The sequence below is a fragment of the Meriones unguiculatus genome, chromosome 1, assembly GCF_030254825.1.
Source record: "Meriones unguiculatus strain TT.TT164.6M chromosome 1, Bangor_MerUng_6.1, whole genome shotgun sequence".
In the NCBI taxonomy this organism is placed as follows: Eukaryota; Metazoa; Chordata; class Mammalia; order Rodentia; family Muridae; genus Meriones; species Meriones unguiculatus.
Window position 1 is genome coordinate 161,638,525 of NC_083349.1, and position 26,985 is coordinate 161,665,509.

Sequence of the window (26,985 nt, forward strand, 5' to 3'; positions counted from 1 at the left end):
TTTCTTTTTTTCTTTCTTTCTTTCTTTCTTTCTTTCTTTCTTTCTTTCTTTCTTTCCATCTTTCTTTCCATCTTTCTTTCTTTCTTTCTTTCTTTCCTTCTTTCTTTATTTATTTTCAAACATTTTAACATAGTACTAAGTCTAGAAGCCACTGTGGAGTTTGCTTTGGAAAGGTGGGGTTTTTGTTTGTTTGTTTTTAAGAAATACAGCATTATTAAATCATTTCATTAAAAAGTTCATCCTTATCTACATATACATGAATAGTTTTCTGTGGAGAGACATATAAGTTAATTCTACATCTGACATGCAGTGGCCACACTGCCATCCTGAATCTCCAGAAAGATGCAAGCATCCAGTTGTGGCTGAGTATCTGGAGACGTAGACTTAGTGCAGGCACCCCAAACTACAGCCAAAGGGTAAGATACGTTAGAAAGTCAAACCCCAGGCCGTCCCTGAAAAAACACACTTGTTGTAAGTCTCTGTGTGCCTGCCAAGCTGAGGCAGCTTTCCACCTCCCTGAGCTCACATCCCCTGTGAGCAGAACGAGATGAGCGAGACTCACCTCCCGCTGATGCGGTTGCTGGTGCTGAGTGGAGCGGGGTTACAGTACACGCTGTCCTCACATTTTCTAATATTTAACTCTCAGGGTGATTCTGCCAAGCAGAAGCTGCTATCAGCTCCATCTGTCAGCTAAAGGCTCTGAGGTCGGAGAAGTTAAACAGAGGGAAGCTCAGGAACCCGAACTTTAGGCATTCTTATGTGCTCTCTCTTGACTCCATGCTGATTCCTCTTGGAGGCATGCCTCCAAGTACATGAGATTTACCGGTTTCCTTCTTTTGTACATGGCAGCAAATTCTATTTGTAAGCAGTTTGCGTCCACTCACCTTTAGAAGCATCGTGTTTGTGAAGTTACCTTACCTTCTGTGACCTCTTGGGTTTGATTAGTTGAGCTCTCACCTGTACAGAGATCTGAGGAAGGGACTCACTATGTGCTCAGTGTTTCTTGTTGATATGTAATTCTCATTATGCGTGGTTTCCACCCCAGCCATTGTCTCTTCCTCTGCTTGGCCAGGGCAGCAGTCCATAGGGCATGGAGCTGTCTGTCTGACATCTTGCTTCCTCTTGCTTACACTCACAGCCGCCTCCACACTCCTCCCGGGCCTCCTTTCTAATTCTGGTTTCAGTATAGTCCAATCTTTTAATTTTTTAAACAACATTTTTTTAATTAATTACTTGAGAATTTCATCCAGTCTATTTTGAACATATTCTTCCCCCTGCTCCTTCCATAACAACCCTTCGCATTCCTATCCCTTCCTAACCAAATCTGAGCTTCATCTTCTTTTTCTTTCTATTTTTTTTTCTTCTCCGTTAAGCCCAGTTTGTGTTTCCCAACTAGTCTTTGGAGTAGCACATTCTCTGGAGTGTGGTGGATCTTCTGGGGGTCATATCCTTAAAGACCCTTCTTTCAGCAGCTATCAAACGCCAACAGCCCCTCACCTGGTGGTAGAATCTCATACCCACCTTCCCCACTTTATCTTGAGATAATATCTAGCTTGAACTTGTTGTGTAGTCTTGAGTTTAGAATCACAACTGCTCTGAGATCATACATGCAACTTCCCTGTTGTGTCTGGGAAACACTGTTTCTCATCTACTACCCCTGCCTCTTACAGTCTTCACCACCATGTAGCTCCCAGAGTCTCGTGTGGAAAAGACTGACATGCTTGTCCCATGCAGGACTGAGCACTCCTCAGTTCCTTATTCTCCACACATTGACCAGTGTGGGTCTCTGTGTCAGTCGCCACCTCCTGCAAGGGGAAACTCTCTTATGAGGGTTGAGAGATGGTCTGGTCTGTGGGTATAGAATGACATTAAGAACCATTTTAATGCTCTGTCCATTTAATGGAATAAAAGTATTGGGTCCTCCCCTAGTGCCTATGACTTATCTAGCCACATAGGTTTTTGGTCCCTTTAACAATGACAAGTTTGGGTTTTCTCTCATGAAACATGGTTACCCCCATAACATAGGTGCCACTGTTGTACCTGTGGGCGTGTCTTGTCAGGTTAGCTGCTGTTGTAGTTTTCAGAGTTCACAGATGGGTGAAACTGATGATTGCTTTTCTCCTTTTCTAATATGTATAGTACTCAACAGTGCCATGAAAGCTAGTCACTAGGTGAATACCAGCTTGGTTTCTCCCTTTTCTGTGAGTCAAATAGTGAACCTTAGCCTCTAGCCTTCCAAGGGAATAATTCTCCTTGTAATGACTGCCTTTGAATTTCATTAACAGTTACTACCTTTGGTTCACCAGATCATCTGAGTGAGGAGTTGCTTTGGAGGGGCTAGTGGCTGTTTCCAAGTCCTACTTATTGACTGGATTCTGGCCTCCACATTCTCCCAGCTGTGCAGGTTTGGAGACTGAATGTTGTTTCTCATATTTCTGGCATTTCTCTCCCCTGTTGCTAATCAGTCATCAAGTCCAGTTGATTGCCTCTTTATGCTGTTTTCCTAATAAATAATTTCCTTTTTATTCCCATGGCAGCTGTACCCCCATCCTGTTGTTTTCTAGTAACTCCCATCTCCTTCCCTTCAGTCCTTTATGTACGCCACTTCAGAACCAAAATTCATCCTTCATGAAAACTAGACTACCTTCGTTCACTGCTGAGTAGCTTCCAGGGTTTGTGTTACAGACCCCTGGAGCTGTGGGATAGCCCTGAGTAATACCTTCAGGACAGGCCCTCTGAGTGCATGCTAAGGAGTGCTGGGTGGGAGAGACCTAGACATGTTTCCTCCCTGCAGAACTCGGTGCCTTTGCTGCAGCAGTGGGCACTGTAAGCTTCCGGGAGAGGGAGGGAGTACAGAGCACCCCCAACTGCCTTTCCAGGGCTTTTAAAGTTCCACTCATTGTGGCAATCCTACAGGAGGGATTGATGTTTTGTAGGAAACACATTAAGAAACTGGTTCTTTGGAATATATTTAAACTTCCCAGACTGGCAATGAATCTCAGGCCAATTTATTTACACAGTGTGAGTGTCTCATGTCCCCTGAAGCAAGTGCTTGCTCCAGACAGATCTGTCTCCTACTCTTTTTGTACAAGCTGCCTCCTTCCTGTGTTTGTGTTTTATTGGCATTCTTCCTGTGGCCCAGAAGGCTAACTCCATTCTGGCCCCTAATTTACATTTTGTGTCTTTTATGGATGGACTTAACTCATTATACTTTCACCAGCTCTGTACTTTATGTGCCTCTTAGAGTCTTGCTCATAATAATAATTAAAAAAAAAGTGATGGTCACTCTATGTGAGGAGCTCTAACCTTGGCATCTCTTCAGTAAACCTGCAGTGCAATAGCATTGGTAAACAGATCTTTGTTGCATAGGGAGTTTGTGTCTGCTTTGCTAGCCACCGAGTAGCAAGGTAAGACGGGGTTTCAAATAAGGGGCTCTCTTCAAAGGTTCTTAGTGCTTTAATTGTGGGCAATAAATTATTTAAACATGGGATGTTTATATCCTCAGTTCAGGTGCATAGCTCCCCTATAAAGAGAAAAGGTATTGTCAGGTCAACTTGTGGCTGGTAGGAGCAGCAAGTATATCGTTTACAGTAAGTGTAGCCTCTAATCCCAGCACGTGGGAGACAGAGGCAGGCTGATCTCAGTGAGTTCAAGGGTAGCATGAGTCTCAGGGCAGCCAGGGCTACACAGTAAGACCTTGTCTGGAAGGGGGTGGGGTGACCCAAACGTTTGAGGGTTAGTACATTTTCTCGTTGTTTGATGATTTATCTTTATTTTTTATTCATGGGTGCAGTGACTTAGTTAGGTAGCACACTTTCCCAAATATATGATGCAAAAGAAACAGTTACATAGTAAAACAAAAAGAAAAACAATCCCCTTCAGAATAAATAAAAAGAATAAAAGACAGAAAGGAAAAACTTGGAGAGTTTTCTGTAGTCTGAAAGATAGAGATAAAATGCTGAAATAGACCTTAAATGGACCTTGAAGTTTGTAATACATTAAACAAGAGAGCCATACACTGAATTTTATAACTGACTTCTAGATAGATATTCTTAAGCTGAAATTCAGACAGTCTTGGGAGGTCATTGATCATCCTTAAGAGCCTGTACATCCCAGAGGCTGTTTTCCTGGAAAGACATCTACACATTTCTTCACATTCCCAAAGCGTCATCAGCACATCTGCCGAAATGTTGCCGTGTATGCTGTAAGGAGGACCACAAGTGAAGAAGATGCCGGCCTTGGACCACAGAGATTAGAGTCTCCCTGTGGTGCTACTGGCTGAGTGACCATGGGTCACAGGCACCTTCTACAAACTCACTGCTAAGGAATTAATATAATAACGCATGATGTATGGCAACATAGTAAGGAAGAAAAGAGACTTTAAAATACAGAACACAGAATGCCTGGCCTGGCACCTAACATAAGCAGTCTATGCTAGATACTTTGGATTGTGCTAAGTTATTAGTTTTCAATGGATGCTGCTGAAAAATCCCACAAAAATCATGGTTAATATCACTGACTCTCATGCACACTCTAGAAGTTGAAGTTAGAAATAGGTTTCACTGGGCTAAAAACAAGGCACTACCTAGGCTGTGTTTCTTGTAAAGTCTCAAGCAAAGGCATTCTTGCATTTCCCAGCTTCTGCCTGCAGTATTTGACTCTTGGCCTCTTCCTCCATCTTAAAAGCCATGGCTGTTTCCGCTCTTATGCAAATGTGCTATACCAAGTTCCTGCCTTACTATTCAACAATGGAACTGCATTCATTTTCTTCAGTCCGAAAAGGTTAGATTCCCCCGTTGCAGATCATCTAATGAACAAGCCTCTCTTTGCCATCCAATACCACATGCATAAGTTCTGGGTATCAGGGCATGGCTTTCTTTGAGGAACCATGATCGGCCTGTCACACTTGGTCAATGTAGGATTAGAATTAAGCTCTTCTCTCTCTCTCTCTCTCTCTCTCTCTCTCTCTCTCTCTCTCTCTCTCTTGTGATTCTGAACCAGTTCTGTGGTTCTGAGTATGCTTTCCAGCAGCACACATCAATTCAGCTGAAAAAATTGGTTTTACAAATGGCTGGTAATTTCTGCCCGCCTAACCCAGCACTCACAGACTGGGATTCCCAATGATCCTCTCAGCACCAGATACAATCCCCCTTTAATATACTCCACTTTTCTGTTTTCCTTATTAGTGTATCTGTTCTTAATATTCATAAACAATTCAATTAATTAATTAAACAAACTTCTGCTGGCTGCCTGCCATATGTCATCAGTTGTATTCATTTTAGTAAACTCGGTGGTATAGGCAATTTTTTTTAGCCAGATATATTGTTTAATTAATTAGCCAATTTTCAAGAAATATTTGTTGATGTTTGATAGGTAGTGTACCATTTCTTGCCGCAATACAATTAATGTATATGTGTGCATGCATTTAGAGCCTCCAGTGTGACAGTGGGCTTTCTGGACACTGAGATGTATTCATGAAATATATATGTAAGAAGTTCAAAGCCAAACTTAGGAGTTATGAATACATTAAAAGCATTGGGTTGGGTAAAAGCAGCTTGACTTAACATTGTCAGGGAGACAGATTAGTTGGTGCCCCATAACCCTAAGGACCTGAGTTTGGATCTGCAGAACATGTGTCAAAGTAGTCCCTGTGTCCAAGCAGTGAGGAAGCAGGCAGGAAGACAACAGGCACATCTTAGCTAGCTAGCAAGCTCTGTCTGCCTGTAAGTCTCCATCTGTGTTCAGACAGGGACTCTGGAAGGGACAGATCAGTTCTGTTCTTTGAATTTAGAAGAAAGAATGGCATTGGCTGAAGCATTGGGGATGTTGCTGAGAGAGATGGAATTCAAGGCAGAGAGCTGGAGAGAGATAGAGAGATAGAGAGAGAGGAAGAGAGAGTGCATGGTATGTGTTGTATACATACCCATGTGTCTTTGTATGTGTATGTGTGTGCAAGTATGCCTGTGTGGATTTATATTTATGTAGGTGCATGTGCTTTCACAGGTTTGTGTGTGCGTGTATACAGTCATGCCTGAACATGTGTGTGATCTGTGAGGCCCGAGTAGCAAGTAGGAAGCATTAGGCTGTTCTTGTTATCTGAAATCAGTTGAAGTTAGGGATCAAACTGGTGAGTATGTGCAATTATGGAAATAGAGGAAAGCAAATTTCCATGAGGCAAAATTCCTATGTGGTTTTTGTCTTTAAACTTGGGGATCTGTTTTTTTAGTGGAGCTCTGTCTCTGATGGGTTATACACTGGCAGGGATAGAGCCACCGCCACTTTTTCCTCTTTGCGACTCCTTATGGTAAAGTTAGAGGAAATGGACGTGCTGACGGGCGTCCAGGTGCCACCTGGTGGAGCATCTGTCAGCTTTCAGGCTTTCAAGTGGCTTGTGGGCTAGCAGCTGTCACTGACACCTTGTGAACCGCCAGAGCCCCTGCGTGTAGAAGACACTCAGGGCCTGCTTTTTACAGACTCTGCCACTGTCAGAAGTCAGCTCAGCAAAGAGCAGCTGGCTCGTGTCTCAGGCAGTATTTCTAATCCCAGCCCTTCCTGCGTCTTACCTAAGATTTGGCATCGCAATGACTCTCACCCTGCTAAGGTCCCAAAAGCTCAGCATGACTCAGTGACCCAGAGCCCCGCAGGACCTGTTTCCCTGAAGTTTGTGCCGGGAAAGGTTTAAAGCCATGTTTATGTGTGTTGTGCCCTGCGGTTAGAACGCCGCTCCGGAAATGTGTTGATCCATGTAGTGGCCCCCACGCAAGGTGCTGGAGAGACCTCCCTCTCTGCCGCAGTAATGGGCCGAGGCTGAAAATTCCCTTCTGGGTTTTCAAAGGAAAACACACTTGAATGACTGCGGAAATCTTATGACATGTTAAGTGAAATATAGGAAATAAAATTTCATGTACAGGATTGTCTTAACTCTGTTAAAATAAACATACACACACACACACACCCAGAACTGTAGACAGTGTTTATTTCGTAGCGATAGAAATATGAAGGGGCCTTTGTTTCTCCCTTGTACTTTTTTTTCTGGTTTGTTTTGTTGTTTGTGGGTGGGGAGCACTAGCCTCAAGTCTCCCCAGTTTCTCTTGGTTTCGTCTCTGTAGCCTGTGGGACTCTAGAATTATCAATTAATAGTCTTTGACAGATGTTTTGAGAATGATCACTGCTCCTAGAGAAAAGGCATTTCATTAAAATAGGTACACCCGGGGCAAAATAAAAAATCAGAGCCCGTTAAGAGAAAAGCATCAGAACTGCATGTTCAGAGGCAGCAATCTTAATAAGTGTGTAACACTAATGTGACATGTTTAAATTTAGGAATCATAGAGGTTAAGTCAGAAAGTACACATGAAATGAAAGTATGAACACTGTTATCATAAATAAGAAAAAGAAAGGGAAATGCCACATATAATCCTGTTGTCTAAGCAAAAAAAAAAAAAAAAGTTCTAATATTTGAGTTTCTAAACTTCTCATCTATTTTTCTCTAGAACCATTCATTTACTTACATATCAGAAAGAAAAGAAAACTGAGATCTAGAGGTTTGACTTTAAGACTGCGAAACAACGTGCCATGGAGGGAAACTGGCATGTCCTTCTCCATCCTCTGGCCCGAGGCACATTCAAACAGTACTTTCCACATTCTCTCCTCATCCCCCTAACCATCCAGCCAAGCTTTCCAGAATGGAGTGACCAGACATCTGGATATCTTGGACTGCAGCTCATGTCACTGGCTCTCCCGAAAAGAGCTGTGGGGATGCACTGCTCAGTTTGGTTCCCAAAGCATTATCTGGACGCCTTCCTTCCTAGGCGGGCAAGTTTCCGTAACACGGACAGCCTTACTCTTCAGCACTGAACAGCACACGTGTGCTCTCGTTCCTTCAGGACCTGGCATGAGGACCTCTGGGTGTCAGAAAAGGGGGCCAGAGTTTCAAGATAATTTCAGCTCATGATGCTTATGTCCCCAAGCGTAACACATAACTCTCCAGCCTCCTCATAGTCCTGAGATTTCGTTGGCTGCTTCTATGTTGTGGTCAGTCACACAGAAAAATCATACCAGCTTCCAAACTCTCGTCTCCCACAAATTAAAGTCTCTTGAAAAATATCTCTCCTGACAGCCCTGTTCACACACAATTTCCATCTTCCGGGTCTTTTCTGGACATCCCTCACTGCTTCTCGTCTGGCCAAGAGCAGATCAGGCTTCCTGAGGCCAGTTCAGGATAGTCCAGTTTCTGTTGCTTCTTTCAGGACTTGCTTTGTTACATACCTGGCCTATCTGCAAGGACCTACACTTCGTTATTAGAGGCAGAGCAAAACAGAAACAAAGCAAAACTAGAAAAACATACGGAAAAAAGATTTGTGGTTCTAGTAAGAGGTAAAGATTGTTTAGAGTGTGTGTGTGAGAGAGAGAGTATGTGTGTGTTTTTGTGTGAGTTTGTGAGTGTGTGCATGTATGTGTGAGCGTATATATATGTAGGAGTATGTGAATGTATGTGTGTTATTATATATGTATATCTGTGTGTGAGTGTGTGTGTGTGTGTGTGTGTGTATGTGTAGCTAAGAGTACCTTAGAAACAAAGAACAGAATCCAGTTGATGTAATTTCACTTATACAAGAAAAGCATTTCCTTAGCCATGAGGATCAGTCACTATTTTTTCACTGGTTAGATGACAGTCCGTGTTACGGTCTACTGTGTAGCACTTAGCTGCTTACAGCCTGTCGCTTTCCAGCTGACGCATCCACCATCAGCAGGCGTGCAGAAGGGGGCTACCATAGGGAGTGAACTTGTGGCAAATGTTAGCTATTAATGTTCTTTGTTAATTATTGCAGTTATGGTCAGGGCATCAAGAGAAGCCAAAATTCTTACTGGGGCAGCTAAAAGGTCACAAGAGAAGGTAGTGCCAGATGTGGAAAGCCCCAGGCGGGTTCACAGCTAAGCGGACACCCACAGGAGCAGAATGCCAGCCTTTTTTGGTAGTGGGTTTTGGATTTTCTAAGCTGAGGCCATCTCTTCCAGCCTTGAAGGTTCAAGAGTGACTGTTGGCTCTGTGCTAACGTGCTGAGCAGGAGGGATCAAGAATCTTAAAAACAAAGAAACAAACTTGAATTGGTGCTCAATGTAACGTGGGGGTACTAACTCCTGGGGTGCACACTGCCTTCACCTTGTCAATTAAAATGCAACACTTCCACACTGGCCATAGATTCCATTAGTCAGAGAGTGAGGAACAGTGTGAGAAGGAAGGTTTGGACTCTGTCCCATGCAGCAAGGACTGGGAAAATGCACTGTGGAGAAGGTGGGAGGACTAGCTGGGGGAGCTAGGATAGCAGGGGGAATACATAATAGCGCTAAAACTGGGGTCAAGAGAAAACATGGACAAGAGAGACGCAAGGAAGGATTACAAGTTCACACTGAATTCAATTAATTTTCCAATTAATTTTTTATTAAACCCACATTATGTATGGTGCCTTCCGCTTGAACAGAACTGTTCATTGGAGTGCTTCTATATTTCAAAAGAACCTCCATTTTGTCTCTGACAAAGCTGGACAAAAAGCAGCAATCAATTTAGCAAATTCCAAATATGCTTGACTTGTATGGCTTACCATGAGACTAGCTACCTATGAGTCAGACCCTGAACCATTCTCCACACGTTGTGGGAGCACAGAGTGAACATCGCCCCTTATGTCAGCGCTCCGTCCAGCTTACCCGTCCTCTGGATGCAGTTCTGATCTCACACAGTCTGGGCCATCTTGTTCAGCCCTGAAGGTTGAAGAGCTACGGCTGGTCCTATTCTAACCGTGTCAGTTTTACATCCTTGACCAGGTCTTTTGTCCTGCTTATTCTTGACCTGGCTATTGTTCTGGTGTTGACTGGAAATTTCTCTGCCATTGCTCATGTTGATTTGGTGGGGGTGGAGGGTAGGGGAATCTAGGATGAGATCTCATTATGCAGCTGAGGCTGGCCTCTAAGTTGTCACCCTTTAACCTCAGCCTCCTGGGTACTGGGCCATAGCTGCCGCTCATAATTTGGGCTAGTTTCCCTAAATAAATTTCTAGTGAGAAACAGATAACAAATCAATCGTTCCTCTGAAAACAAACCAATACCAACTTTTATTTTTAAAAATACTTAATTTTCTATAAAACATCTTAGGTGCTTCTGAATGCTAAACTTTACTTTGCTCCTGTATATATGTGTACACATGTATGCACACACACACACACACACACACACATTTTTTTCAGAGTAGTGAGTCTTTTGGTGTTTCAGAGTAGTGAGTCTATTGGACTAAAGGTACTAAAGAATTTTCCAATTATTTTTTTTTATTTAACATTAAATTTTGGCATGTGCTCCAACATATAGGAAACATCCTTGGAGCTGGAGGAGTGGCCCAGCAGTTAAGAGCATGCACTGTTCTTTTAGAGGAACCAAGACCGGTTCTTCGTACCTCGCACTAGGTGACCCATACAACACTCTATTATTCCAGCTGGAGGGGATCCAGTATCCTCTTCCGGCCTCTTTAGACACACCGCACACACACAAATAAAATCTAAAATTAAGAACGGTGACAAGAATATTTTCATGTGCTAGAGTTTTTCTGCTGCTCTTTATTTTTATGCTTAATTTCTGTTTGCGTGCGTTACAGAGTAAGGTCATATTACAACTCCTTTACTCATGGAAGCGTGCTAGGCTACGGAATAGAGATGCTCTCAGAATTCCAAGATGTTAGAAACCATCCCTAAGTGTGACCTCACTAAGGAATTGTAAGCAGAACAATTAAAACTTTATAACGCTCAGCCGGTTTCAAATCTTGATTAGTTGTGCAAATCCTCCCCAAGCCCCTTACCTGCTGGGTCCCAGCTTAACTTCAGGGATTTCTGATTTCCTTGCACCTTTGCCTTGGTCGTGACCCTCCTCTGGTCTCTCTCATCTGCAGAGCCCGGCGTGTGCACAGTATTCGGAGATCCCCACTACAACACTTTCGATGGACGGACGTTTAACTTTCAGGGGACGTGTCAGTACGTTCTGACAAAAGACTGCTCCTCCCCTGCCTCACCTTTTCAGGTGCTGGTGAAGAATGACGCCCGGCGGACCCGCTCCTTCTCCTGGACCAAGTCTGTGGAGCTGGTGCTGGGTGAGAGCACAGTCAGCCTGCAGCAGCACCTCACTGTGCGCTGGAACGGCTCCCGCATTGCACTGCCCTGCCATACGCCCCACTTCCACATAGACCTGGATGGCTACCTCTTGAAAGTGACCACCAGAGCAGGTGGGGTGTCTTCCGTGGCCTCTCCCTGACCTTTATTCTGCTCCCCAGTGCCCGCGGCAGCATTTCCTCGGAGTGCGCCTCCTTTCTGAACAGGGGAACCAGCCTTGTCTTCTGCCCGTCTTGGGGAGAGGCACTTCCCGAAGAGGCTGTGAAATAACCATGAACATCTGTACCATGCAGAGCCTCGCACCTGGACACCAGCCACACCAGTCTTGCGAGTTCTTGGACATGCAGAACCTTTCCACTCTCGTTCTAAAAATAACCGCAGTACCCTCCATGTAACCTCTCTCCAGCTTTGTTGCTATTTTAGGGTGCTAATGTCCAGCTTGGAACTGTCAAGTGTCTCTTAGATCAGCCAGCCATGTGCAGTTTCACATCTGGGAGAAGGAGGATTTTCTTGGTAGTAACTGTTCAAACAGGGGATGAGTGGAACCTCCAAAGTAAACAGCTTAGTACCAGCTGCCGTTCAAAAGAGAGACGGAGGCCAGCCTGAAGGCACAGGCCTGCTACAGTGGGGGGGGGGGGGGTGTCTGATGAAAGACAATCATGAAGTCGAGAAAAATAGTAAAAGGAGAGATAGAGACACCGTTTTATGAGGGCATGCTTGCCTAGCCTGTGTGAGGCCCTCAGTTCAGTTCCTGGCACCTCAAAAACAAAAATGAACAACAGAAGGGCCACATCAGCGCTCTGCTGAAAAGGTTGTCCTCGGGGGAGCCTGGTATCCTTTGGGCACCTCACACTGGGAAGAATGCAGCAGCTTATGCGGGCATGCAGATAAGAGTATGATGCCAGGAGCCGCGTGTGTGATAGGCAGGCCTGTGTACCCCAACCCTGGTGGCGGATGGTCTCCTAGCTGATAGCCAGGGACATTATTTCTGCTATAGGACATGTGGGAGGCTAGCTTTGAAGGGGTTTCCTCCACCTGGATTTTGAAAGGATAGAAATGGTGCCCGAGGCCCTTTCCCTGCAATAGCCTTAGGTCCACCGTGTTGTACATTTCCACTCCATGATCAAAGCGTTCTCAGCTGCCAGTGCTCTGCATGGTCACATCCTGGCATGTTAGGCATTACCTCAGGAAAGCATTTTAGAAGCAGTATCTAGTTCCTCTTTATCATCCTCAGAGAAGTAGTTCAGCTCATTTGGACTACTGTCCCCACTGTGTGGTCCCCGGCACACCACCTTTGTTTGGTGCAAGACAGTAGTTGGATATTGCCCTGTGAGTTCGCCCAGTATACTCCAATTCTTTCAGCATAATACTTGAAAAGAATCAGTGCGCTTTCTTTTTGCTCTTTCACTGATGAGAATTTAATAATGTAGGTTCATCAATTGGATTCTAGTTTATTCAGTGTCCCCCCTCCGCCATGGCTTCAGACCCCTTCACAACTGTTAAAGTTCAGGCCCGATAAATTGATAAATTGGCTTAGACCTAGAGTGTACCAGTTCAATTAAGCAGGGCAAGATGGCCAGGGTGGAGCCTGGGAGTTTTTAGGTACGAAGACATTATTTCAGTGTGACAGTGGTGCTAAGTGTTAATGTATAGGGCCATTAGGAAAATTCCCAATACCTCTCAGGTGTGAAGTCCAGTCATTCAACCGAAGGTCTCAGGCCTACTCAGAAAATTCAGACAACTGTTCCTATCTACACATAACATTCCGCTCGCTCTAAAACTGAGACCCCAGCTCTTTCCTTTAAAGGAGCCGACATCCTGGCTCCCGGGAAAGTATGTCCAAAATGGGCTGTTATTACACAGAAGTAATTAGAAGCATCCTGCCTATCTGTTTGCAAGCCAGCGAGGCACAATGGATCATGCTGATATGGAAATTATTAGTCAGTCGTGGCCCAGCTCTCAAAGAAGGACTGGAAGATTACTAACAGCCTCGGAGGTTCAACGCTGTTCCATGCACAGCTGGCAAAACCTTATGGAATAAGTATGTTCTTTGTACGATTCCATGTTGTAAAAATGAGCAAAAGGACAGCGCTGCTAAGCAAATAATGATAGCTCATAAATACCATAATCAGATTAGTGAATTTTACTACTCTGGACCTTGAGCTCAATCTTACAATTTCTTTTCTTTTTCCGTCTCTCTTTCCATAGCGCAAGCCATTTCTATGGCACTCCAGACACCCGGCTGAACAATTTTCTCTAGTGCAGACAGCACACAAGCAGGCTTCCTGGAGAAGAGGTATTTTCCTCTTCTCCTGAGCGCTGAACTTACTTTGCACCTTGCTTTGTGCAAAATGGCCGGCTTTCCAGACAATAGCATTTCCAGTCTGGTCTAGCCATCTCAGTCTGAACTACCCCTTAAGGATATTTTCGTTTTATCACCTATTGATTGTCTGTTTCAAACAGCACAGCATTTCCTTTGATTGTTCATCTTCCTTGTTTTCTTTCATAAGCTGGAGCGATCAAAGGAGACGGTCTTCAAAATAGTGGCTTATCCTACCCCAGGCCTGCAGCTGGAGGACAGGGAGGGGGAGAGGCAGGCCCCTTTTGTCTTTGTGATTTGTGGACTTAGCACTTGATGATGGAACCTGGCTGAGCCGCCCAGGTGGTGGCAGTGTGGCAGAGTCTGGCTGCCCCTGCTTTCCTGGTACTAACTGGCCTTAGTAGCATCTTAGCTTTACTCACCCTTACAACACACCCCATCCCAACTTGGAGTTCTTAGCCAGTATTGTAAATGTAAACTTTCTTTCTGCCATCAGTTTACTTCATCAGCACTACCTGAGTTACATAGGTCTACCCGAAAGTGTCCAGACACGAGGAATGTGCTTTTAACTATATTTCGGTACAGCTGTACACTTGTTGAACTCAGAATGTATCCCGGTGTAAAGCCTGAACAGAAAATTCACCTAGTTTTATACCCCCCAATGGAATATGTACAGACTTTACATCTCATGTCCTCTTTGAGTGGACTGTAGTGAAAGCATCAGTAACCAGAAACCAAAACAATACAGAAAGCAGTTTGGAAAACACTTATTGGTGAGAAGGGGAAACTGGAAGGTCCTTCTTACAGTGGAAGGAATGTGGCTGGTGCTCACAGGCCTAGACAGGACATGGCTTCAGCTTTAGCTGGCTGATGGGGAGCTATTCCTACCCCATTTCTCATGCACAGAATTGGAAAAGTCATCCCAGCTGCAGAAAGGACTCTCTCCTGCCTCTTAAGCCCTTTAATAATGTTTTTTTTTCTCTTAAAAATGCCTACTTAGAAGAGCCATTCCTTCGATAAGGCTTAGTAGCTTTTGGCCTGTCCTAACTCTGCCTCGTAGGGATTTTACTCTAGTAAAGGGTAAACGAACGCACACAAGATAGAAACAATGAGAGCACAATGGACAAAGCCATCTGTAGTATGAAGCCTGGCGTTGGTCTGTGAAGATTTCAATGGGCTAATAACAAAGAAGGATGGACACTTTGGGGACCCCATTTTATGAATGAGATGCCATGAGTTCTGAGCAGAGTTTATCACAAACACAGTGGGTCTGCGTGTCTCCAGGCCTGTGCGGACCACCAGTCCCCGTGCAGAGAGAGAACACAGTGATGTGCTTGTTCTCCAGCACCGAATTCACAGTTCTAAGTTGCCCAAAGGTTCAGAGTCATTTTATCACTGTTGGGGATGACATTAGACCCCCTCGGTGTAAATTCTTCACTAGCTGTGGTCCTTGGAAGAACAGTGTTTGCCTGCTGTCTAAGAAAGAGATTTGCAGTTTGGAAAATTTTGCAACATGGAAAATCTTTGGACTTGAGCTCGAAAAGTTGGACTCGGTATGGAACTGATTTTCTCCCCTCGTTTTTCTTGCTGAGTAACTGCCCGGCTGCAAGCTTGAGAGGTCAGGTTTCTTCTGCACCTTGGAGAACATACTACAAATCATTTTATAGTGTTTTCCTTCCTTCCAAACAGTTATTTCAGAGTCTTAACTAGCGTGAAACTTAGAATTTGGTTGGCTTTACAGCTTCAGTGTGTCAGCCTCACAGGGGTGATCCCTTCATTTACTGACTCTATACCTTGAGCCAGGTCCTCTGCTGGATGGTGGCGTAAACAGAAATGTGACATGGTGTTACAGGAAAGCTCTCACAGTTCACACCGTGTCTCACACAGGACCACATGCAAGCTGTGGTGTGGGTGTCCCAGTTCTGTGTCCCTTCTCTCCTTACCTAGTGCCATCACTGTCCCCTCTTCACCAAATTTCTTCCAAGACTCTTTTTTTATGATGTTCTTTTATCTTTCCTTTTCCAAATTGATTAAATTGCTTCTTTGAGCCCATCTTTTCTCAACCAAAAACCCTTTTCAACCATTTGCCTTGGATTTAGAATGCCTTATTCCTTTCATTGAGTGGTTTCCTTATGGGTTTTTATGTTTATTTTTTGAGAATCTCTGAACTCTGAATGGACATTTGCTCATTTGCCCAGTTGGCATTTCAGGAATGAAGCCAATGGATTGTAGGGGGAAAGTCGCTTTTCCTCTTTTCAGAGACTCAGAACAGAGAAAAATGACAGATTACTGTTATTAGGAATCCCAGGAATCCATGAGTGAGAGAATGGGGAAGGAGCAGAGACTCCCGTTTAGAAGGCTTCCTCTGAGCTCGCTGCCCACAGCGGACAGTGACGTGATGAAGACGCTAGGGCAGATGTCCACATAGCTGTGTTGTAGAGGCTCCTGGAGTTCATGCCGTTGTGGTTCTTAAGCAGTGCCCTTGGAGCTTCGGTTCTGCCAGAGATTAGTCGGGTGAAACGGTGCCAACATGCACTTAAAACAGAAAACTAGAAAACAGTCATTTCCTTTAGGTCGAACCTTCATAGGGTTTTCACATAGGATGCTCCTTTCTCTTGAGGGCAGGAGCCTCAGGTGCACTATCAGGGTGGATCTGAGGGGGGTCTGTTCTCAGCTGCCTGTGAAGACTTACCTGTGCCATGCCGCTATAATGCATCACGAAGTTCACCAGTCAGAGCCGTGGCTGGCTAAAGATGTTCCTCAACACCTAGCCTATCATTGCTGATAAAAATTCCGTGCTGTTGTACAAACCTTCCAACACTTCACTCAGCTCATCAAAACAAGATGTGTTCTCTTCCCTCCGGAGCTAAGACTGTTTGCTTTGTTGTTGTTCTTTGCTTGCTTGCTTGTTTTTGGTAAGCAAGAACACACTGGTCAGAATTTCCAAGAGGAAATTTTATCCCCATTCTTGCGGTCTCCCTGTCTGTACCTCTTCAGATACTGAGGCCTATGTGCATCCTAGGGACGGAGGCACAAAAGTAAATAGGCTCCCAGCCATTCGCCTCCAGGAAATGTCTGTCAGTGACCTGAGCCTCAGGAGTTCACTAGAAGTGAATGCTTTCATGGATCTGAGTGTCGCATTCTGAAAAATACATCGTCACAGCTTATATATGTATTTCTTTAATATTCTCATTATAGTGAACAGTTTAGGAAACTTTTCTTGATATTTAAAGTAACATTTAATTATGTAGGAGAGAATTTGGATAAAGAGATGAAAATGACGTTAAGAGTACAATGCTTTTTGCATTCAGAGATTATAGTATTAGATTATAGATTAGATAATAATATACTAGTATGAGATTCTAGATTATATCATTGCATAAGCAAAGACACAATTTGGACAAACAACTGTTTTTGGAAAAATTAAAAATAATATCCACTTGCACACTGTAGTGAGAGTATGAAGGTCAGACTGTAAGTACAGAAGATATGAAGGGAACCTTTATACAATTAGTAAGTTCTAAACTGTCCAAATGAATGATTTATTTAATTTATGCAAAATTGAATGTGTTGAGATTAAAAGGTAATTAAAAGTTTGAACAGTGGGTAAGGTTGAAGGGTGATGGCCTATGAACTGTGCAAAAAGACGCATACGTTTGGGAACTGGTAGGATGTTCAGAAGTGCCTGATCCTCCTTTCCTCTCGTCCTCTAGGTTTGGAGATATCCTGGGATGGAGACAGTTTTGTGGAGGTCACAGCTGCCCCTTATCTCAAGGGCAAGCTCTGTGGTCTTTGTGGCAACTACAATGGACATAAGCGTGATGACCTGATTGGTGGAGATGGAAACTTCAAGTTTGATGTGGATGACTTTGCTGAGTCGTGGAGGGTGGAGTCCAATGAGTTCTGCAACAGACCACAGAGAAAACCAGTGCCTGAGCTCTGTCAAGGCACAGTGAAGGTGAAGCTCCGAGCCCATCGAGAATGCCAGAAACTCAAGTCCTGGGAGTTTCAGACCTGCCACTCAACAGTGGACTATACCACTTTCTACCGGTAAGAACCATGTGCTGACGGACAGGTTTGGATTATAGAGTTAGAGCACGCTTGACCTGGGAACCAGTTGTATCGTATCTTTTTGTATATGGCAAGTCAGGCCTTAAGGAGTAGGGTAATCACGCCCACTTCTTTCAGTTCGGTAACTCATCTTGTCTGGAATTGCTAAACTTTATGACGTATTCAGGTTTGATTTCTTTAGGCAATTCAGTATGTCCACAGGTGCCCTGCCATGCTATCTCTGCACTGAGGGCATTTTTCAGTAGTTAGCCTGATCTCAAGATTGGGGCATGCCTGACAGCAAGCCAGCTGAGTACAGGCACTGACTGAAATGGAATCTCAGATGAGCCTGGCCTCTGTTTTGTGGTTGAGGGAGCTCACTCGGTTATCCCAGGTCTGAGAAACAGTTCACATGTGTTTCGGGGGTCTCGTCCAGATCCAGTCCTCACGTGGGAAAACAAGGAGCTGAGTGAGAATCCCCTGGATGTTGATCAACTGTGACCGTACATATCCAGAGGCAGAGGACAGTAGAAACCGGGGTTGAGGTTGGAGGAAGGAAGGGATCTGGTGAAGGTTAGGAATTCTGTCTTTTCTCCTCTGTGAACTCAGTTTCACACCCAGTGACTCACGGCAGAGGGGCTTGCGTTTGCCCTTCTCGTAACAAAGTCGCTTTGGAAGTTGGTGAGGTTTGCCCTGTTGGTCACTACACAATTCCAGGAGTTCAAGAGCCATGGCTGCCTAGAGCTTTAACCACCATGGGTGTGGGAGGAACCGTGAAAGGAATGCAGCCCGAAAGGCCTTGTTTAAATGATTTGCCTGTGGTCTGCAACCACAGAGAGGTTATTTTTACTCTTAATTGCCACCACTTTATTTCCCTCAGCGCTCATTAAATGTGATCTTTTTATTTTAATTTGATCTTTGGACATAAAAGATAGCTTTCTATAAAGGCAGCTCAGAGTGGGATGGAAAAAGACTGTCCCTGTCATCAGCAAGCATGGCTGCTTCTGCCAAGCCAATTGGCTTTACTCATATGCTCAGCGCCTTCAACTTTTCCTGTTGTTATGCAAATCCTCTGGGTTCCCTTATTTTCCCCCTTTGTTCTGCCCCTGAGATTGGCTCCACCCCTTTCCTACTGAGACCTAATTGGAGACTGTGGATGAGTTAACCACCTGGATCACCCATATTTTATTTGGAATCTTAATGTCTAGTGGGACTTGGGAAGGCACAGCAGGACTCGCAGCTTTCAGGACCACCAGGCTGTTCAACTGTCCCCTGCAAGCTTTGCTTCATCTATCTGTGTAGTTGGGACAAAAAAGAACTGCTCTTCACACTCAATGAGGTTTGGAACCAAAGAACCGGAGGTGCTGGAACTGTTGGCTGCCACTATTTTGTCTACTATGGATTAGAAGATGAACATGAAAGGGCTTCCTTTGGAAGCTCTCCCACTTTAGCTGAGGGCTTGGATTGGACTCTTCTCTTAGCTGAAAACAGGATGGGGAGGCCATACCTTTCCTTGGCCTCATCTGCCTATCTTTTCAACTGATTTCACTGAGAGCAAAGATTGGGGAGTAGGGAAATGGAGATAGGCCTTTTTATTTTCTTACCAAATCCCCATGTCCTTTGCCTCTGGTGATGTAATTCATGCCAAGCTCCTTTGAGTTCATTAGGAGAATAGAGTGGCCTTGGCAGATATCCCAAGAAACTAATTCAATGCACAAAGCCAGAAAGTGTTGACTCCTTCAGTGGCCAGGTGGTTGCCCCCTTCTGTGCCTGAAAGGGTCTGCAGCAGCTACAGCAGCATGGTAGAGGGTATTTGTATCCTTGGCTGGTTGTGGCAAGCCTGAGCAAGTTCAGGCATGCCCTTGAGTTTTTTGTGCATGTAGAACAAGGTGGGATGTGGTGGGGAATTGGGCTTCTGTTCTGCCTGTCAGTGCCACAGACTGCTGCAGGGTGGCTGTGCGTCTTCGTCTCTTCTCTGGAAATGACAGGAACAGTTTGGAGGCACCATCTACACAATTCTGCCAGCCACAAAACCTACTGCCACCCTTACTCCACAGTGTGAGTGTGCGTCCTTCCTCACACTGAAGTGGGAGGGACAGCATTGGGTATGTTCTTCTCCTTTCTTAGAAGAAGAAGAAAAATGAAGCCTCATGCAGAAAGGCAACTGTTTTGTGGTGCTCAAGAGAGGCCCCATTACAGATTTGGGGGTAGACTTTCTGAATCTGGGGACTGAAGATGAGAGACTTACATGGTGAGAACAAGCTGGAGCCAGTCTGAAGGCTGTCACTGTCCAGCTGATAACCACTACGTAACCAAGAGCGCCACATGGTCAACCTAGCATTGGTAAGATGGCCATTCTGAGGTATCAAGGCACTGGACACTGTGGTCCTGGAGCACGGAGCATGGACTGCTCAAGCCCATTTTGTGCCCTCATCCATGTCCCTGATGCTTGATGGGGACCCTTCAAGCCCCTAGCCAGCTCTTTAAGTTGCCAATTGTTGGCAGTTCCAGTTCTAATCACAGAGACATGATTTTTCAGGTTCTTGCTGGCAAAACTGTGAACGCTTTGAAAGTGAACTGCTTCTCTTTCACGACGCTGAAATAAGTGCTAAGACTGCATATGGCCATCGCTATACAATGGCTTTGTTGCAGGAGCGAGACAAAACCAGAAATCACATGGCATCCCACATCTGCCAAGTGTGTTTGAAAGCACACGTGGAATTTCTGGAATCAGCCGGAGTATGTGGTCAGAATTATGGCCGATAAGAGGGCAGAAAGGAGGGGTGGAGAAAGGATGAGGGAGAGAACTATGATTGTGATGTGAAGTAAATATATAAATTAAAAATAAACTTGAAACAGAAAAAAAAAAGAGTTCTTGTAGGATGAGGAAGGCACATTAATACTGGAAGACACCACCACGAGGTATAAATGGTGTTGTGATATTATTTTATAAATAATTGTTTTCTCATCCTTCAAAGAAGTATCTGTACTTTACTGATGAAGAAGGAAGTTTCCTCTTTCTTTCACACATGAATAAATATACACACATACACACAAATACACACATATAAACATACACACATATACATGCACACACACACCTATGTGTTTGTGACAGAATGAAGTGTATTTATTACAGTGTTTTCTCTTCTGAGTGTCCTCATGTTCATGACACTTTCCACAAGGCAAATTCTATATATGATAATATTTTCTATTAATTCAAAACAAATTTGATTTCTCTGAATTATTTACTTTTGAAAAGTCTAGGATTCACATACTATTTTATTTTGGTCTATTACCTAATTCAGTATCTTTGCTAATGAACTGTCTATTGTCTAAACATTTGAAAATTACATTATAGGAGAATAAAAGATAAATATGTACCAGTCAATGCTTACCTTTTTATCCTTTGGGAAACTTTTTTAAGATTTTGCTTTTTTAAATTTTTTTTTTAATTCACATTACTTTGACCCCTGGGCTAAACTGATACAGAATTTTTAGATAAATAAAATCTTTTATAATGACAGTAAGTTTCTTTAAACGGCCAATTAACTGACTTTTTAATTTAAGGAAAATGCAAGTAGCAAAGTTAAGTCTTATGACACCATATCAACATGCTGGGCATTTTACATGATTTGGTACTAATCATTTTGTGCCCATTATCATCATGGTAAAGACCATGATGGCATACTTACAGTCATGGTGCCAGAGCAGAAGTTGAGAGCTACATCTGGATCCTCAGACAGCAGGCAGGAAGAGTGACACTGGGCCTGTCATGGGCTGTTTAAACCTCAAAGTCCGCCCCCAGCAACACATTTCTTCCAACAAGAGGACACCTCCTAATCCTTTTAATACTTCTCAAACAGTTTACCAACTGGTGACCGACCTATCATGCAAGTATAGGAGCCTATAAGGGCCAGTCTCGTTCAAGCCATCAGATGGCAGTCCGTCATTAGGAGTCATCGTGCTGCTATGCTCCTTCAGCAGAAGAGTAGTGTTAGATTTTCCCCTAGTCCCATGACCTTTCTCATCTCAGGTTCTTTGGTATTTTAGAAGTGTCAGGTATGGGTTCCATCTCAATGGAACGGTCTCTAAATCCGATTTTTTTTTTTTTTTGTTTCCAAGCATAGCTTTTATTTAGAAACAAAAAGGACTTTACAAATATCAGATAAACTGTGAGAGTCACAATGTTCATTGCAGTTCACATGGGTCTGCTGTTTTGAATTCCAAGACTGCTTCCTGACCTCTAAATCCGATTTTTAAAAGAGACAGTTATTCCCATAAATTTGTGCAGTATTGGCGTAGGCTATCACACAGACAGGTTGCTGTTGTAAGCTGGTTTGTAGCTGGGTGGTGTTGATGATTGCCTTTCCTTTCTGATAGTGTACAGAATTCCTTCAGCACTATCTACGCTCATCAGCTGGGATGGAGCTACCAGTTAGACACGAGCTGGGCTTCTTCTACATGTTCAGTGGCATAGTAGGTGCTGTCCTCAGTACTAAGGCTAATGGGGCTCGCTAGCAGAATGGGAAGGGCGAACCAATAGCCTGGGCAATAGCCTGTGATGTTTGGGTGGTTCCACAGGACAGCTTCGGCCAATGATTCAACAATATGTAAACCATTCCTGACACTAGAGGTTTTATTTCAGGGCATAAGGTGTCTAATTGGGACATCCCCAACTCCCAATTATATATATATATATATATATATATATATATATATATATATATATATATATATAATTTGAGAGAGAGAGAGAAAGCTTCTATTGTAGTAAGTTTCCCTGTAGTTTTTCAAAAGGTCGTAAATGTTCATTTCCTCTACCCATATTCTCTACCTCACCAGCTCCACCAACCCCATTTAATCCTGTGATTATACTTTACCCTTTATCTTTCCATAGCACTATTTTCTATGTCCTGTGCAGAGATACCCTTCATCCTGCTGGTCCCTTACTATGTACCCAACTTCTGTGATTATTTCAGTTGTAGCACACATCAAAAGCTAAAAGCTATCATCCAGATATAAGAGAATACATATCATAGTTGTCTTTTGGGTTCTAGGTTACCTCACTCAGGATAACTGTTTCTGGCTCCATCCATTTATCTCTGAATTTAAGTTTTCCTAACAGCTAGATAATATTCCATTGCATAAATGTACCACGTTTTCATTTTTCATCTGTCTCTCCATCCATAAGGTGATGGACATATAGGCTGCTTCTGACTTCTGGCTATAACGAATAAAGCAACGACGGATGTGAATGAGCAGGTGTCTTTGTAGTAGGATGTACTGAGGGCATGCCCAGGATGGACTAGATGGTCACTGAGGCAGACTCATTGTTAACTTTCTGAGGAATCACACACTGCTTTCCATAGTGCCTGTACCGCTTTGCACTCCTGCCAGCCTCAAGTAAGTGTGCCCTTTCCATGCATCCTCGCCAGCATGTGCTGTCGTCTCTTTTATTGATATTGGCCATTCTGTCTGGGAGTAAGATGAGCTCTCCAAGGAGTTTTACTTTGCATTTTCCTGGTGGCTAAAGACGTGGAACATTTCTTTAAGTGTTTCTCAACCATATGTGTTTCATCTCTTGAGACTCTCTGTTTAGTCCTGTACCCTGTTATTTGTTTTATTTGTTTTCTTAATGTCTAGTTTCTTTTTAGTGCTTTATACATTCTAGATACTAGCCCTATAACCGATGTATAACTGGTAAATATTTTTCCCATTCTGCAGACTCATACTTTACTTGGAATGATGGTATTCTTTGCCAGACAAGAGCTTTTCGTTAGGCTATGTTTATTAATTATTAATCTTAATGCCTAGAATGTTCAGAAAGTCCTTTTCTCTACCAATGAGTTAAAGCCTGCACTCTGCTTCTTCAGTCACATTCTCAGCTCCTATCTGTTCTTATGTTCAGGTTCTTGATTCATTTGCAATTGAGTTTTGTGCAGCATAATAGATTTGGTTCTATTTTCATTATTCTAGAATAATTTGAACAGCATTATTCATGGAAGATGCTGACTTGTTGAAACACAGGCATGTGTAAGTGTGCGCACTTAATGTGTAATTATTCAATATTATTCAATTGATCAATGTGTTTTTATGCCAGTATCTTACTGTTTTAATTACTATAACTGTGTAGTACATCTTCAAATCTGGGATGTGATACTTTCAGTAATTCTTTTATTATTCACAATTGTTTTAGCTACCGTGTGTGTGTGTTTGTTTCCATATGCAGTTAAACATTGCAATTTATGTGAAATTCTGTTGGACTTTTGATAGGGACTGCATTAAATCTGTAGATTGCTTTTGACATGATGGCCATTTCTATAATATTAATCCTACTGATCTTTGAGTATCTTTCCATCTTCTGGTATCTTTTTAAATTTTTTTTCTCCAAAGTCATAAATCTTCTATTTTTTTTTAACTTATTAAGTCTTTACTTGCTTGGTTGGAGCATATTTTTAGAGGCTATGCTAAAAGGTACTGTTTTTTCTGATTTCTTCATTTATATATATAAAGGCTACTGATTTTTATCTATTATTTTTTTTATCTTGCTACTTATATAAAAATGCCAGCTGCATAAGCTTTCTGGAGTCTTTTGTATATAAAATCATATCATCTGTAAATAAAGATGCTTTGACTTATTTTTTTCCATTTGTATCCACTTGATGGTCTTCAGTTGCTAAAATTTTAAGTATTATATTGAACACATATGGAAAGAGTAGATATCTTTGTCTTGTTTCTGATTTTAGTGGGAATGCTTTGAGTTTCTGTTTAGATTGCTGTTGACTGTGGCTTTGTTGTGAATTACTTTATTATGTTGATGTATGCCTCTTGTTTCCCCAGTTTTTCCAAAACTTTTGTCATAAAGATACATAAAATTTTGTTAAAGGCCTTTTCTGTATCTAATGAGATGATCGTGTGATTTTTGTCCTTTAGTCTGTTTGGGAAAGAGATTGCATATATTAATTTACATATGTTGGAACAGCCCTTCATCTCTGGGATGAAACCTACTAGATCATGCTGAATAATCTTTCTGATGTCTTCTTGGATTCACTTTGCAAGTATTTTATTAATAATTTTTGCATCTATATTCATAAGGAAAATTGTAATATTTTTTATTTGTTAGACCTTCCTGTGGTGTAGGTATCAGCGTAATTGCATTTTCACAAAAAGAAAAACTTGGGCAGCATTCCTTCAGTTCCTATTTTCTACAGTAATTTGAGGAGTATTGGCGTTAATTCTTCTGAATACAGTTCTGTGCTGACTCTTTTTGGTCCTGGGCTTTTTCTGGTTTGTGGAACTTTCAGTTATTGTTTGTATTTCTATTTTTCTGGGGATTATTGGTACATTTAAATTGCTAATTTCATTTCATTAATTTTGGTAGGTTGTATGTATCAAGAAACCCGTCTCTTTTTGTTTTTTTCAGTTTGGTGTAATAGAGATTTTGAAAATATGTCCTTAAAATTCTCTGGATTTCCTCTGTGTCTGTTGTAATCCTTCCTTTTCATCTCTATTGTTCTTAATTTGGATCTTCTATCTCCATCTTTGGTTATAAGAGTTTTTCAATCTTGTTGACTTTTTTTAAGAACCAAGTCTTCATTTCATTGATTTTATGTATTGTTGGTTTTATTTCTATTCCATTGATTTCAGCCCTGAGTTTGATTGTTTCTTCCCATCTACGTCCTTTGAGCATTATTTCCTCATGTTTTTCTAGAACTTTCTGGTGTGCCTTTAAGGTATTCATCTGAGAGCTATTTGGATTCTTTTAATATAGGGACTTATTTTTGTAAAGTTGCCTTTTAGAACTGCCTTCACAGCCAAGTGTGGTAGCACATGCCTTTAATCCTAGGACTCGGAGGCAGAAGCAGGAAGATCTCTGTGAGTTCAAGGTCATCTTGGTCAACAGAGTTCAGGACAGCCAAGGCTACAAAGGGAAACCCTGTTTCAAGAAACAAACCTACAAACAAACAGAACTACCTTCACTGTGTCTCATAAATTTGGGTATTCTGTGTTTTGTTTTCTTTCAATTCTAAAAAGGTTTAAATTTCCATCTTGAGTTCTATCTTGACACATTTGGTAGTGAATTTTTCAGTTTGCATGAGTTTGTATGCTTTTTTGCCTTTTTGTTGTTTATATCCAGCTTTTATCTATAGTGGTTAAATAGGACATTGCACATTTTTTTAATTTTATTTTATCTGTTGAAACTTGCTTTGTGTCCTATTATGTGGTCAGTTTTGGAAAAGGTTCAGTGAGGTCCTGAGAAGAAACTATATTCTTTAGTTTTAAAGTAGAATGTTCTTCAGAGGTCCATTAAGTCCAGTTATTTTATGATGTCACTTAACTCCAGCACCTCTTTGATTTTTGTCTAGATAAACTGTTGTTGAGTGTGGAGTATTTAAGGCACCCACTATCACTGTTTGAGTCTCCACATGTGATTTTAGCTGTAGTAGTGCTTCTTTTTTCTTGTGTTTAGTGCATTAATGTTTAGAAATGTAGCTGAGAACCAGGACCACCCTTAGAAGGGCTTTTCTCTCAGCATGTCCTCCTTCTGCATCATGGTCTTTTCTGCTGAGACTACTATTGCCTTCATTCTTGGACTTCAGGTTCATTGATCACACTCAGACTAAGGATATACTTCCTATTTTTTGAGGGACTGTGGTGCCCTGAGTGAGCACAGCCTGTGCCTCTATTCTAGTCTGCTTTCTGGGCATGGATAAAAACCATGACCAAAAGCAACTGGAGAAGGAGATTCTGGTTTATTTCAGCTTACATTTCCAGGTAATATTCCAGCACTAAGGGGAGTCAGGCAGTAAGTAAAGGCAGAAACCTGGAGTAGAAACCACGGAAGCACACTCTTACTGGCTCACTCTCACACTTATGCTCAGCTATCCTTTTTATCCAGATCAGGCCTACATGCTCAAGGAATGCTTCTGCCTACATTTGGGCTGATACTCCCATGTCAATCATTAATCCACACAATCCCTCAGACATGGCTGCAGGCCAGTCTGATTGAAGCGGTTCTTTCTTGAGGTTCCTCTACCCAGGTGCCTCTCCATTGTGTCACGTTAACAATAAAAACTGGCTGGCATGGCCTCTAAGTCCATTTGGTGCTCCTAGAACTGTGAGTGCTCTTTACTCTGTGGATCTCCCACTATAACAGCTGGTGAAATGTCCCATACCACCTGTCTCAGGGTTACTATTGCTATCATGTATCATCATGACCAAAATCAAGTTGAGAAGGAAAGGATTTATTTGGTTTACACTCCTGCACTGTAGTCCATTATCAAAGAACTTCAGGATAGGAACTTTCAAACAAGGCAGGAACCTGGAGGCAGGAGCTGATTCAGGGGCCATGGAAGGAGTACTACTTTCTGGTAAGCTCCCATGATTGCTCAGCTTGCCTTCTTATAGAATCCAGAATGACCATTCCAGGGATGGCACCAACAACAATGGGCTGGGCCCTCTTCC

At 42.7% G+C, this 26,985-nt stretch overlaps 1 protein-coding gene across 1 annotated transcript in view; it reads left to right on the forward strand.

Annotated features, from left to right (window-relative positions):
- Window positions 1–26,985, forward strand: part of Bmper (BMP binding endothelial regulator) — a 236,489-nt gene that overhangs the window by 149,513 nt on the left and 59,991 nt on the right. The window contains exons 12-13 of the mRNA XM_060371035.1: window positions 10,931–11,260; window positions 17,181–17,517. Coding sequence (XP_060227018.1) covers window positions 10,931–11,260; window positions 17,181–17,517 — 667 coding nt within the window. The remainder of the gene's footprint in view (window positions 1–10,930; window positions 11,261–17,180; window positions 17,518–26,985) is intronic.